The following is a 12,525-nucleotide window of genomic DNA, read 5'->3' on the forward strand; positions in this document are numbered from 1 at the left end:
TTTTTTTTTTTTTTTGAGACAGGATCTCACTCTGTCACCCAGGCTGGGGTGTAGTGTGATCTTGGCTCACTGCAGCCTCAATCTCCCTGGCTCCGTTTTCCCACCTCAGCCCCCCGAGAAGCCAGGACTATAGGTGTGCCACACCACACCCAGCTAATTTTTGTATTTTTTGTAGAAACAGGGTCTCGCTATGTTGCCCAGCATGGTCTCTCAAACTCCTGGACTCAAGTAATCTGTCCACCTCAATCTCCCAAAATGCTAGGATTACAGGTGAGAGCCATGGCACCCAGCCTATTTATGCTTTTTAGACTTTGCAGAGCTTACAGTCTCTGTCACAACTACTGAACTCGGCCTTTGTAACATGAAAGCAGCCATAGACTATACATAAGCATGGATGTGTTCCAATAAAACTTTATTTACAAAAACAGCCAGCCAGATTTGGCCCATGGGCCATAGTTTGCTAACCCCCAATTTTAAGCAGAAAAAAATAATTTAGACTAACAATTTGTGCTACTATACATTAAAATGTAAATCTTAATCTGATATTTTCTCTTTTTTGATAGACAGCTACTCTAAAAACTAGTCTTACTGAGAGTGAAGATAAACAAAGATTTCCAAATGCTTTTGGAGGAATGGAGCTGGTTCGTTCACTTATTTCTTCAACAGCTATAAACAGCTGTGAGCCCCACCATATACCAAATACTCCATTGGGTGCTAGAAACATACAAAAAAATAAAGTGTAGCTGCACCACCCTCAATGCGCTCACAGGTCTTCAATGCACTCACAGACTAGTGAAGGGGATGGTTATTTAAATGGTTTTTAACTGCTTAAAAAGCGATGAGATGAACATGTTTACTTATCTCTAATTGAAAACATTTATAGTGGCATGAATGTATCTGACCAACAACATCAGCAGTAATTAAAAATCAATAACACAATTGGTTAACTCCAGTCTAAGGTGTCAAATATATTTTTTTCTTTTTTTTTTTTCTTTTTTTTTTTTTAAGGCAGTCTCACTCTGTCACCCAGGATGGACTACAGTGGCTCAATTGCAGCTCACTGCAACCTCTGCCTCCCGGGTTCAAGCGATTCTCATGCCTCAGCCTCCGGAGTAGCTGGGATTACAGGCACGTGCCTCCACGCCTGACTACTTTTTGTAATTTTAGTTGAGAGGGGGTTTTGCCATGTTGGCCAGGCTGATCTCGAACTCCTGACCTCAAGTGATCCACCCACCTTGGCCTCCTAAAGTACTGGGATTACAGGCAATGTTCCCATCTGATGTTCTACCATTTCAAAGAATGCTCTGTGTTGCAGTCCATGCTCTGATCTCCCACCTCAACAACTCTTAGAGCTCTCCATGGAGCCTCCTACTTTCCCACCTCACCTTCTCTCCCAGGGCCATGAGCTCTGGATTTATGGATAGGGCAATGGGCTGCCAACTCCAGATGTCCCACAACCTTACCTCCGGGCACGCAGCGGAAGCCGTCTCCCTGATAACCGGGTTTGCACTGGCACGTGAAAGAGCCTGGAGTGTTGTAGCAGAAGGCGTCAGGGTGACATCGGCTTGGCTGGCATTCATCCACATCTGTAAAACAGCCACCAGGCCCAGGGACAATGAGATTTCTTCTGGAATTCGGAGTTTACACAATAATTTAAGCCACTTACTCAAATCTATGGGAACCTGCTTCTGATCTGGGAAGAGTATTTCAAAACTCACTGAACATTAACTATCAAGTCACTGACTCCCCAATTTCTATCTGTTGCACTTACAAATGTGTTTCACTTTGGCAACAAAGGTGGAGGTTGCAGTGAGCTGAGATCGCGCCACCGCACTCCAGTTTGGGCAACAAGAGCAAAACTCCATCTCAAAAAAAAAAAAAGAAAGAAAGAAAGAAAGAAAAGAATGCTTGTATCAACCTTACAACGGGGAAAAGATAGGATCTATTTGCATTATAAAATTATCCCTCCTGTCATAAATGAGAGCTTCAAAACTGTCTGAGTGTTGACCAACAGATTATTAACTACTTGAGAGAAAGTGAGAAAACACCCACATGTTCAGTAATAAAGAGAAAGTATCTCAGAAACTCTATCTTAGTTGGGACTTTTTAGAAATACTCTATGGTATAATATTAAGTGATTGTGCAAACCAAGAGATTCAGGATACTCTATTCATGGGTTATCTTACCTAAAATTACCTGTAAGAGCACCCTGGCAGCCAAGAAGCTCAAGTCTGAAGGAATTACATTGAGTCATTTACTCTTTGACCTGCAGTCATTTATTCAATCAGATAACTTTGCTTTTTTGAAGGAGAAGGTTAGAACAAGCCAGTTGAATGACTATATATTAATACATCTTATTAAATAAATGGATGGACTTTAAGCTCCATGCATGTCCTCCAGGTAAAAGGAGAGTTTCTCTCTTCATGAAAGACAGAAAATATCCCCAGTTCCGAGCAGAGAGCAGGTGTCTAATTGTCACCTGAATGAACTAGTCACCTAGAACAAAACAGTCACCAATGAGAACAGCCCCCGAAAGAAAATGCATAGTTCAAACTACTAGAGAGATATGAAAAGCAACTCATTAACTCAATGGAGATGACAGAAGAACTCTTTCTTTTATTTGGGAGTGAGTTGGTGATTGGCACATGCCAGGTACCACCTAGGAAACTTCCTCAGGTTACACACAGGGGAAAATCAGAGCAACCACGTACCTTGGCAGGCTTGGCCATCCCCAGAAAAGCCTGGCAAACAGGAACAGGTGTAGGAGGACCCTCCTGTGTAGATACACCGGGCCCGCTGGGGTATGTCGCAGTTATGCAGGCCAGTTGCACAGTAGTTGATGGGGCGCTGGTCCACGACAGCTTCAGAACAAAAGGTTGATGCACAGTCTTAGGAAGAAAGTCATCTGAGCAGGCCACGTGCCCCTCCCAGCTCTATAAAGAGGGACCATGCCTGGACCCTAGACCCCTAGGCATGTCCACAGCTTCATCCCCACCCCACTCCTCACTGGGCTGGTACCACTGCCTTCACCGTTTCCTCCCACCTGGGTTCTGCCTCTGATGGGTCTTGACTGACTAACACCGTGGTTGGTCATTCCGCCTGGCTTGACCTCAGTTTCACTCTGTGGGTCTGTCTCAGGCCACTCTCCAAACCAGATCCCCATCACGGGTCCCCAGGACCCAACTTTCCCTTCATCTGGATATGGGGGTGGGACATCTGCTGATTCCACGCTTCTGATGGCAACTCTGTCGAGGCCACTTGGAGGGAAGGAGCTGAGACTTTCACGTGGTATCTTCAGCCTTGGCCCACCCTGGACAGGTGGAACATTCACTACAAATGCCCAAGTCAGTCACCCACTTGCCACCAAGGAAGGACAAATAAATGTTTCCAAGCCAAGGAGATGGGTATGGTTATGGTTAGAAGACTATGAGCCTTTGGAGTAGGCAGCCTTGGTATATATCAGGTACCATGGGTCAACCACACGTCCTTAGACAAATTGTGTAATTCTCAGAGGTTTATGTTCTTCCCCCTACTCCCAACTCTCTCTCGCTCTCTCTCTTTCTGTCTCTCTCTCTCTCTCTCTTTCTCTGTCTGTCTGCACTTAAGGCAGGACAAACTGAAATCAGTCTTAGGAAGACTCATGAAGGAGAAACATGAGTCCTCCTTCATCTGGGATAATCCAGCTACCCAAGACCTGCTGGGAGGGAAAGATGTGTGTTCTGACATTGGGAGGATGGGGCTTTGTCCTGGCTCTGAATGCTTTTAGAAAATCAGAAGCAAAATGCAATGGTACCCCATTTAGGAACCCCAGAGTAACTGAACCAGCCGTTGAAAATCACCCTGTAGACCTCAACCCTTGCCTTCCACCTTGAGGTAGCAGCACAAGATGGGGCATTGTCGCCTAGCCTCTGTGACACTCATCTACTCCTCAGCCCTCCTTCCATGAGTTCTATCATCAGGACTCTTAAGAGAATCACAGTCCCATCTACGGGCCTCTCTGTGCTTGGCATACTGGAAGTTAACTGCTGCAGCTTTTTGCCTAAGCCTGGCCCTGTTCTTGCCTCGAGAGAAGAGCTGATGCATGCAATCGTGCCCTCCACCAAGATGCCCAGGGCAGGTGAAGTAGGACCTCAAGTTCACCACACTCTATATGCCAGCCCAGTGTCACAGGGCTATATCCATTCAGAGGGGTGTCTACGTCTTCACATCAAGGTGACTTACAGGCAAGCTGAGGCCCATCTTTCCTTCACAAAAACATGTTTTGCACATTTCAATTAACCGCAAAGTTGGTACCCGGGGGCAAAGAGAGTCATGAGTTTACAGAAAATGCCAAAGATGGAAGTCCACAAACATCCCTTCCCCGATAATGGATACCAATCCTCATGAAAAGATAACTCCCCTTGGCCAGCCCACAACCCTGCCTGAGCTGCCAGCCCCTCACAGTTGGCACAGCACACCTTGCCCTGTCTATTTCTTCACCTTGCCCCTTTCTGACCTGCAGGGTAACCTTCCCAGTGCTGGCTTCCAACCTACAACACTGTTTTAACAAGGAATTCTAAGAGAGATAGAATGACCACTCAATTACTCAGTCACAAGCCAGAGTTATTTCTTTGAACGCATGTAGGCAGACTTGGTTCTACAGTGAGCCTTCTCTCTGCACAGTGAGTCTCAAAGGAGCCAATTAAAAGGGGTGAAGATGTTCTCCCTCAAATATATAGGCCGGGCATGGTGACTCACACCTGTAATCCCAGCACTTTGGGAGGCTGAGGCAGGCAGATCACCTGAGGTCAGGAGTTTGAGACCAGCCTGGCCAACATGGTGAAACCCCATCTCTACTAAAAATACAAAATTAGCTGGGCATGGTAGTGCATGCCTGTAATTCCAGCTACTCGAGAGGCTGAGGCAGGAGAATTGCTTGAACCCTGGAGGCAGAGGTTGCAGTGAGCGAAGATCGCGCCATTGCACTCCAGCCTGGGTGACAAGAGCAAAACTCCATCTCAAAAAAAAAAAAAAAAAAGGAGGCTAGAGATCAGGGGAGAGGGTGAGAGCCTGCCCACAGCTGGCCTGTGTCCTCCTTGACAGCTCTGGAGGCACTCCAAGAGCTCCATGGGTCACAGGAAACCAATGATCCGGTCTAATCACCTCATTTTACAGACGAGGAACTGAGCCCCAGAGAGGGTGCCTTCCTCAGAAGTAAATGTCTGAAGCACCCAGCACTTTGGGAGGCCGAGGCGGGTGGATCACAAGGTCAGGAGATCGAGACTATCCTGGCTAACATGGTGAAACCCCGTCTCTACTAAAAATACAAAAAAAACTAGCCGGGCGCGGTAGCGGGCGCCTGTAGTCCCAGCTACTTGGGAGGCTGAGGCGGGAGAATGGCGTGAACCCGGGGGGCGGAGCTTGCAGTGAGCCGAGATCGCGCCACTGCACTCCAGCCTGGGAGACACAGTGAGACTCCGTCTCAAAAAAAAAAAAAAGAAGTAAATGTCTGAAGCAGACATTTGCCCAGCACCTGTCTTGCACCCCACCCTGCCCCTTCAGTGAGTGTGGACATCAGGAATGACTGGATCCAGAAACCTAGGTCACCATGCTCCACACAGGTGTCCCAGGATAGATCTCAGTTACTGTGCACATCATCACGCAAGGGATAAAGTATCCACTGCCCAAGCTTGAGCTGAAGTGTAATGTAAATGGTATGGTCATTAAAACTAAACTTTTGAATCTCCTTAGCCTCAAGCAGCAGAGAAAGAAATCATGCCAAATACACAGAAACTGATGTTCTTTACTGAGGAAAAAAAAGAAGCAGCAGTAACTTCAGCAGAGTGAAAATCTCAACTGTGCAGAGGGGACTGGCCTCCCTGAGCTCACAGATGTTTGGGTCACACTCAAAATATGAGAACTGCCTGTTCCCTCCCACCCTCAAGACACCACCTCACCCCAGGACCTTGGCAGCCTTACCCAAGCTTTGAGACAGAGCAAAAAGAAAATATTCTAGGATTTGGTGAACAGTGAGGGAAAGGCAAGAAGATGGTTTGCTGACATGGTACAGGAGGAATCTGTTTTAAACTGGGGAGACATGTTGAGTTCAGATGCCCGTTTGACATGTCACCCTCCAGACCTGGGAACATGCTGGCCTTGGTCGTTCAAGAATCTTGAATGACCAGGTCAAAGTGCAGCAAGAGGAAAAAGAGAAAGAATTTAAACAATCTGGCTGTTTGTGGCTGGCCCATCCTCATCACCACCAAAATCATCATTCAGCAAGAGCATAATTAGCCTAATTAACAGCTGCAACTTCAATAAGGCTAAGAAATTATGCTGCTGCTCGCGGTTGGTAAAATTAAAATCCATAAATAGAATGACCCCAGTTGGAATTTCAGATGTAACTCAGGTAGAATTCAATCTAAGATAGGTAATGATACAAAAGTACCTATAAGGTGGTTCCTCAATATGAATTCCAAGACTACTGATTACTGGAAGAAACATGTCTAATAGCTTTATAGTTATTAAAAGCATAATAAAAATGATTAAAAGAAGTTTATAAGAGGCAAATGTAATGCAAAAGCTGGCAACAGGAGAGGCGATGGTATTACTAGTGTAGGCAATAACGTTGCTTACTCACTGTACTTGTGACTCTTCAGATAGTTGGAGGGCAGGGGCTAAGTCTGATTCATCTTTGTAAATTACCCTTCCCAGCTCCTTCCAACTTGACCAGACTCATTTTTACCTGGAACCAGACCTTTTGCACAAGAGCTAATGCACACCATGTGAATAGTGTTTTGAGAAGTTACCTGGAGAACTTACCCACACACGTTCCCTCATCTGAAAACTGGTAGCCCTCCACACACTCGCAGCGGAAGGTTCCTGGGTGATTATTGCAGACTGCGTGGCTCCCACACACTGAGGGTTGTTCTGAACATTCATCAATATCTGCAGCAAATTTTTTTTAATGCAGGCTTTTTTTAAACCTCTTCAAACATTACTGACTATAATAAAATAGCATTTTCACCTAACAATAGATCAATTTTAAAACAAATTTTTCTTTTTTTTTTTTTTCCCCGAGATGGAGTCTTGCTCTGTCGCCCAGTGCTGGAGTGCAATGGTGCAATCTCGGTTCACTGCGACCTCTGCCTCCAGGGTTCAAGTGATTCTCCTGCCTCAGCCTCCCCCGTAGCTGGGATTACATGTGCGCACCACCACGCCTGGCCAATTTTTGTATTTTTAGTAGAGACGAGGTTTCAACATGTTGGCCAGGCTGGTCTCAAACTCCTGACCTCGTGATCCACCCGGCTCGGCCTCCCAAAGTGCTGGGATTACAGGTGTGAGCCGCTGCCCCAGCCTAAAACAAATTTTCTATATACCAAAAGTAGTGTTAAATACAATTTTTGTGCATAACTGGAGAGAGTGATCCCCACACCCTTCTCCCAAAGAAACGTGTGCTTCCCCCACCTCTCCCGGAGTTAACTGCTGAGCCTGGGACCCCTGAACATGAGTCTCTCCCATTAGATTGCCAAATACGTGTTACAAGGACACAGAGACACATCTCTGGACTCTGAATACTGAGAGTCTCTGAATATTAAATATATTCTCAAGTCCTAAACTTGAGAATTTCAAGTCCTATATTTAAGTCCTAAACTTGAGAGTATATTTAAATATGCTGTTATTCAAAAATATTACTTTCTCCATTACTGTTACAAAGGAAAGCTGAACAATTTACAGCTTAATTGTGAATTTTTGAATATTATCTAGGGCTTAATGGACTAAAAGGGAAGTCATTCACTCATAAGACTATAAATGAACTAGGAGAGTGATGTCCTTTTCTATGACAATACCACAGCCACCATCATGGGGTAACATGGAGTAAACAAACATAGGCTTTGGAGTTGGACCTAGCTAGGTTCAAATCCTGCTTCCTTGAGCTACTAACTTGTGTGGTCTTGGGCAAGTTATCCAACTACTCAGCCTCAGTTCCCCCTTTGGTAAATAAGTATACTACTACTTATCTTGAGGGTTATATAAGTATAATACTACTTATCTTCTGCAGATTACAGAAAATAGATGGAGGCCCCAGCAATGCTCCAGACAGCCAGCTATGATTATACTAACCAAGGATTCATCCAATACCCCAGCCATGGTGATGAATTCAGCTGACTCTGGGAACATGGCCCTCAGATGGCCGCCAGGCTTTGGGTGCCAGGCTGTGGCTACCACTCATGTAAGGCTGGTTAGCCCAGGCAAGAAACTGAGCTAACCTGTCATCCCCCTGGTTACGTGGCCACTGATGGGGGCTGAAATGAACAGTTACACAAGGTTCTTCCCACGTCAACCTGTCAACCTCATACTCAGAGTGTAGACAGCTACTTCTGGCATTTCTAAAACCCTGAGATGTGCATGAGGAGGGCCTCCCAAAGTGCTGGGATTACAGGCGTGAGCCACAGCTCTTAGTCTAAAACAAATTTAGACATGTTTTAGACCTAAAACAAATAAGACATGTTTCTCATAATGGCTGAGACCACACAACTCTTCCACCACTCATAAATCTCTTCCCCAATGCTTTCATGTGAATCTTTGACACACGGGAGTCAAAGCCTCCTATGTCCACCTTCAATGGCCAGTCTAGCCAGGCCTTTGTTGGTGAGAGAAATGTCCTGCTGGCCTATTGGTCAACATTGCACAAGACAAGCATTCTTGCCACATCAGCCCCATAGTTTGTCCTGTACCCAGGCAAATAACCAAACCAAATGCTATTCAACTTTTAGAGATTATACTGATACATGTGTGTTCTGTGACGTGTTTAAGACACAAGGTCTCAGTACTGAACCAGGCACAGCCAGAAGGTTCTGGAACAAAGCCCCTCCCAAAGCAGGCTCTTACGCAAGCTGAAGCTGGGGATGGCCGTGGGGGAGGAGTGCACCCAGCACGTGTGGACTTCACAGCTCCATCCATCAGCTGCCGCTCCAACATGGGAGAAAAAAGGGGCTTCCTGTGTCCACTGCCTCTGTGCTGCAACTCTCAGAGGACACTCCCAGCACAGATGTCTGGAAACATTGTACACATTGCAGGGCTCAGTGATTTAGACTCTATTGAAGCACGAGAGCACAGAGCAGCAGTTTTCAATCAAGAAGACAGAGCAAAATCACAGGGGATCTTCTTCAAGCTCTGTTCCTGACTGGGAACATTTATGCAAGGGGAAGCTGTGTTTTGAAAAAGGCTTCTATGTTGACCAGGCTCTTCTCTCTTGCCCTACCTGAAAAGCTATCGACAAATAAGACCTCAGGGCTGCTGGGATGATGGAGGCGATGGTTCCCTAACACAACCTCCTCCTCCATGCAGGCTTACACACACATGCTGGACTAGATAACACCCTTTCTTAAGGGACAAGACCCTAGCAATTCAATTTCCCAGCTCATGGTCTTCATAGTTTGGAAATTAGTTCATGGTCTTCGTAGTTTGGAAATTCTTCCTAATTTAAATCTTCTCTTCTAGGGCCAGGCGAGGTGGCTCATACCTGTAATCCCATCACTCTGGGAGGCTGAAGCAGACGGACCACCTGAGGTCAGGAGTTCGAGACCAGCCTGATCAACATGGTGAAACCCCATCTCCACTAAAAATACAAACATTAGCCAGGTGTGGTGGCATGTGCCTGTAATCCCAGCTACCTGGGAGGCTGAGGCAGGAGAATCGCTTGAACCCAGCGGGTGGAAGTTGCAGTGAGCCGAGATTGCGTCATTGCATTCCTGCCTGGGTGACAGAGCAAGACTCTGTCTCAAAAAAAAAAAAAATCTTTTCTATAAATTGAAGCCAGGTCCTCAACCCTTTCTTCAGTGGAAATTGTAAAGTGTCAACTGTCTCTCATAACATACCACAGTATCTGCTGGAAAATGATGATTCCTATTATTTAGCATCTGGTCAACCTCTTCTCTGGAAAGAGATTTCCTTTCACAGGATAACTTTCTAACTCAATAGGAAAATCCTGGATCCTTCTTGTCATTGCTGCCTCCTTTTTGACTTTTTTCAGAGTGGCTACTTTTCACATATTTTCAACAACTGTAAGTTTCTCCAATTTTTCCCTTTCACAAAGGCCAGGCTCTTACAGGAGAAGAGTCTCATTGCCAATTTGCTAAATGCCTTCTACATACTCAACGATTACTCAATGAGAGATGAGCCAAAACTATCTCTACAGGCTCTAAATTGAGAAACAGTGGGAGCCATCCTGCCATGGACCAGAGAGAATCACAGAGCTCTGTGAAATCGTCTCCAAATTACTGTGGAGGTTCACTGTGTGACGTCTCACCAAAACCACCCTTGTTTGGGGTGTCATATACCATTATATCAGCGCTGCACACTGAATCACAAAGGCTCATTCTCATTCTCCTCTAATGCACTTCCCAGGTCAAAATAACACATGAAGTGATCTGCTTAATGCAATTTCCTATTTTAAGCCTCATGTCTCGATGCATTAACACTCCAAGGCATGTTCTAGTGACCCAGAACAATAAGTGTCCTGACTGGGAATAGGCTCGCATTCCACGGAGGTAATAAGTCAGAACGAACACTCACCATGGGACAAAAGCAAGTCTACATGCAACCACCTGTCTTCCTGCACAAGGATATTAGAGGATTTTCTAGGATGGTGCAGATTACATAAGGAATGGCTGGTTGTGCCTTCTGAAGTGAAGCACTCCCACTGTGGCAAGCTCAGGCACCAAGGGCAGAATTAGCCAGGAGGTCACAGTTCAACGGCAGCAGACCGGGTTACTTCCACACTTTACTATCCAGGAGGATTACGAAGTTGAAGCACGGCTGCGTAACGAGGAGGCGTGGATCGGTGAAGGAGCCCCACCCCCGCACACCGACCGTCTTCGCAGCCTGGGAGGGCCCCTGTTCACACACAAACACACACACACACACACACACACACACACACCACGGCATCATGCTGCTTTGAACTGGCCAGAGCCAATTTAGCCATTCAAGGCTGTCAGGCTCTTTGCAGGATATACTGGGAAACTGACGATTGTAGGTGAGTAGGCACTATGTCCCCTCCCTAGCGATACATTACCAGGAAGGTGAGTCTCAGACTGAATTCTACCACTTACAAAGCTATCAGCAAGCTGGCCAAACATACAGCCTGTACTATGCGCACAAGTTCCTGACCTCCAGTATTTCAGACATCCTGACAGGCACCTTGCATGGTAGGTTCACTATGAAGCAAACACCGCAAGGCCCTGACAGCAGGATCTTCTAACCTTCATGTTACATCAGCACACCAAATCTGCCATTAGCTGCAGCTGCTGGATTCCAGACCTCAGGCATGATTCCCAAATTCTGAGACTGCTGGGTTTGCCAGATTCTTATACCTCGGTCAAGCAGGGGTAGAGGGAACTGTTCATTTTTCTGGCCAACCATATGTGAACACACTATTCATCCCACTAGGGAAGCTTCCTTCTAGCGTTCCTTATGCTCATTAGTGAGCCCTGTCACTAATTGCAGGCTTAAATAGCACTGCTTGAAGCACTTGGCATTCTTGCCCTTGGTAGTGGACTGACTTCCCCTTGGCAGTAGATTAAAATTTAGTAACAAACAAATATCAAGCTGCCTACATGAAAGTATTTGAACTTAAGTTATAAATAATAAAATAACTGCAACTAGAAGATGGAGTAATACAGATGCTTGAGTCAGAGACTTGTGTTCAAATACTGTTTGTCACAGCTCACTTTAATGAGCCTCAGTTTTCTCGTCTATAAGAAAAGAGTGTTGGGAGGCCAAGGCAAGTGGATCACTTGAACCCAGGAGTTTGAGACCAGCCTGGGCAACATGGAGAAACCCCATCTCTACAAAAAATACAAAATTAGCCAGGCGTGGTGGCACACCTGTAGTCCCAGCTATTCGGGAGACTGAGGTGGGAGGATCACCTGAGCCCAGGAGGTTGAGGCTGGAGTGAGCCAAGATCGTGCCACTGCACTTCAGCCTGGGCAACAGAGTGAGACCCTGTCTCAAAAACAATAAAAATTAAATAAATAAATAAATAAATAAATAAATAAATAAATAAATAAATATAATGAAACTCACACCCATTAGGATGGCCCCTATTTTTTTTTTTTTTTTTTTTTCTGGAGACGGAGTCTCACTATCACCCAGGCTGCAGTGCAGTGGTGTGATCTCCGCTCACTGAAATCTCTGCCTCCCGGGCTCAAGCAATTCTCCTGCCTCAGCCTCCCAAGTAGCTGGGACTGCAGACACTCGCTACCACGCCTGGCTAATTTTTGCATTTTAGTAGAGACGGGGTTTCACCATCTTGGCCAGGCTGGTCTTGAACTCCTGACCTCATGATCCGTACGCCTCGGCCACCCAAAGTGCTGGGATTACAGGCGTGAGCCACTGCGCCTGGCCTCCTATTTTAAAAAGCACAGAAAACAAGTGTCTTCAAGGAGATGGAGAAATGGAAACACTTGTGCACTGTAGGTGGGAACATAAAATGTTGCAGCCACTATGGAAAACGTTGTGGTGGTTCCTCAAAAAATTAAA

General features: G+C 45.9%; 1 protein-coding gene across 2 annotated transcripts in view; it reads right to left on the reverse strand.

The window, feature by feature from the left end:
- Nucleotides 1–12,525, reverse strand: part of NID1 (nidogen 1) — a 96,772-nt gene that overhangs the window by 37,116 nt on the left and 47,131 nt on the right. Inside the window, exons 10-12 of one of the 2 annotated variants that reach the window (XM_025389433.1) lie at nt 6,802–6,927; nt 2,712–2,861; nt 1,464–1,586 (exon numbers count right to left, since the gene is read on the reverse strand). The exons of the other annotated variant lie outside the window; for it this stretch is intronic. Coding sequence (XP_025245218.1) covers nt 1,464–1,586; nt 2,712–2,861; nt 6,802–6,927 — 399 coding nt within the window. The remainder of the gene's footprint in view (nt 1–1,463; nt 1,587–2,711; nt 2,862–6,801; nt 6,928–12,525) is intronic. 2 annotated transcript variants of the gene reach the window in all.

Source organism: Theropithecus gelada, chromosome 1 (assembly GCF_003255815.1).
Source record: "Theropithecus gelada isolate Dixy chromosome 1, Tgel_1.0, whole genome shotgun sequence".
NCBI classification, from domain to species: domain Eukaryota; kingdom Metazoa; phylum Chordata; class Mammalia; order Primates; family Cercopithecidae; genus Theropithecus; species Theropithecus gelada.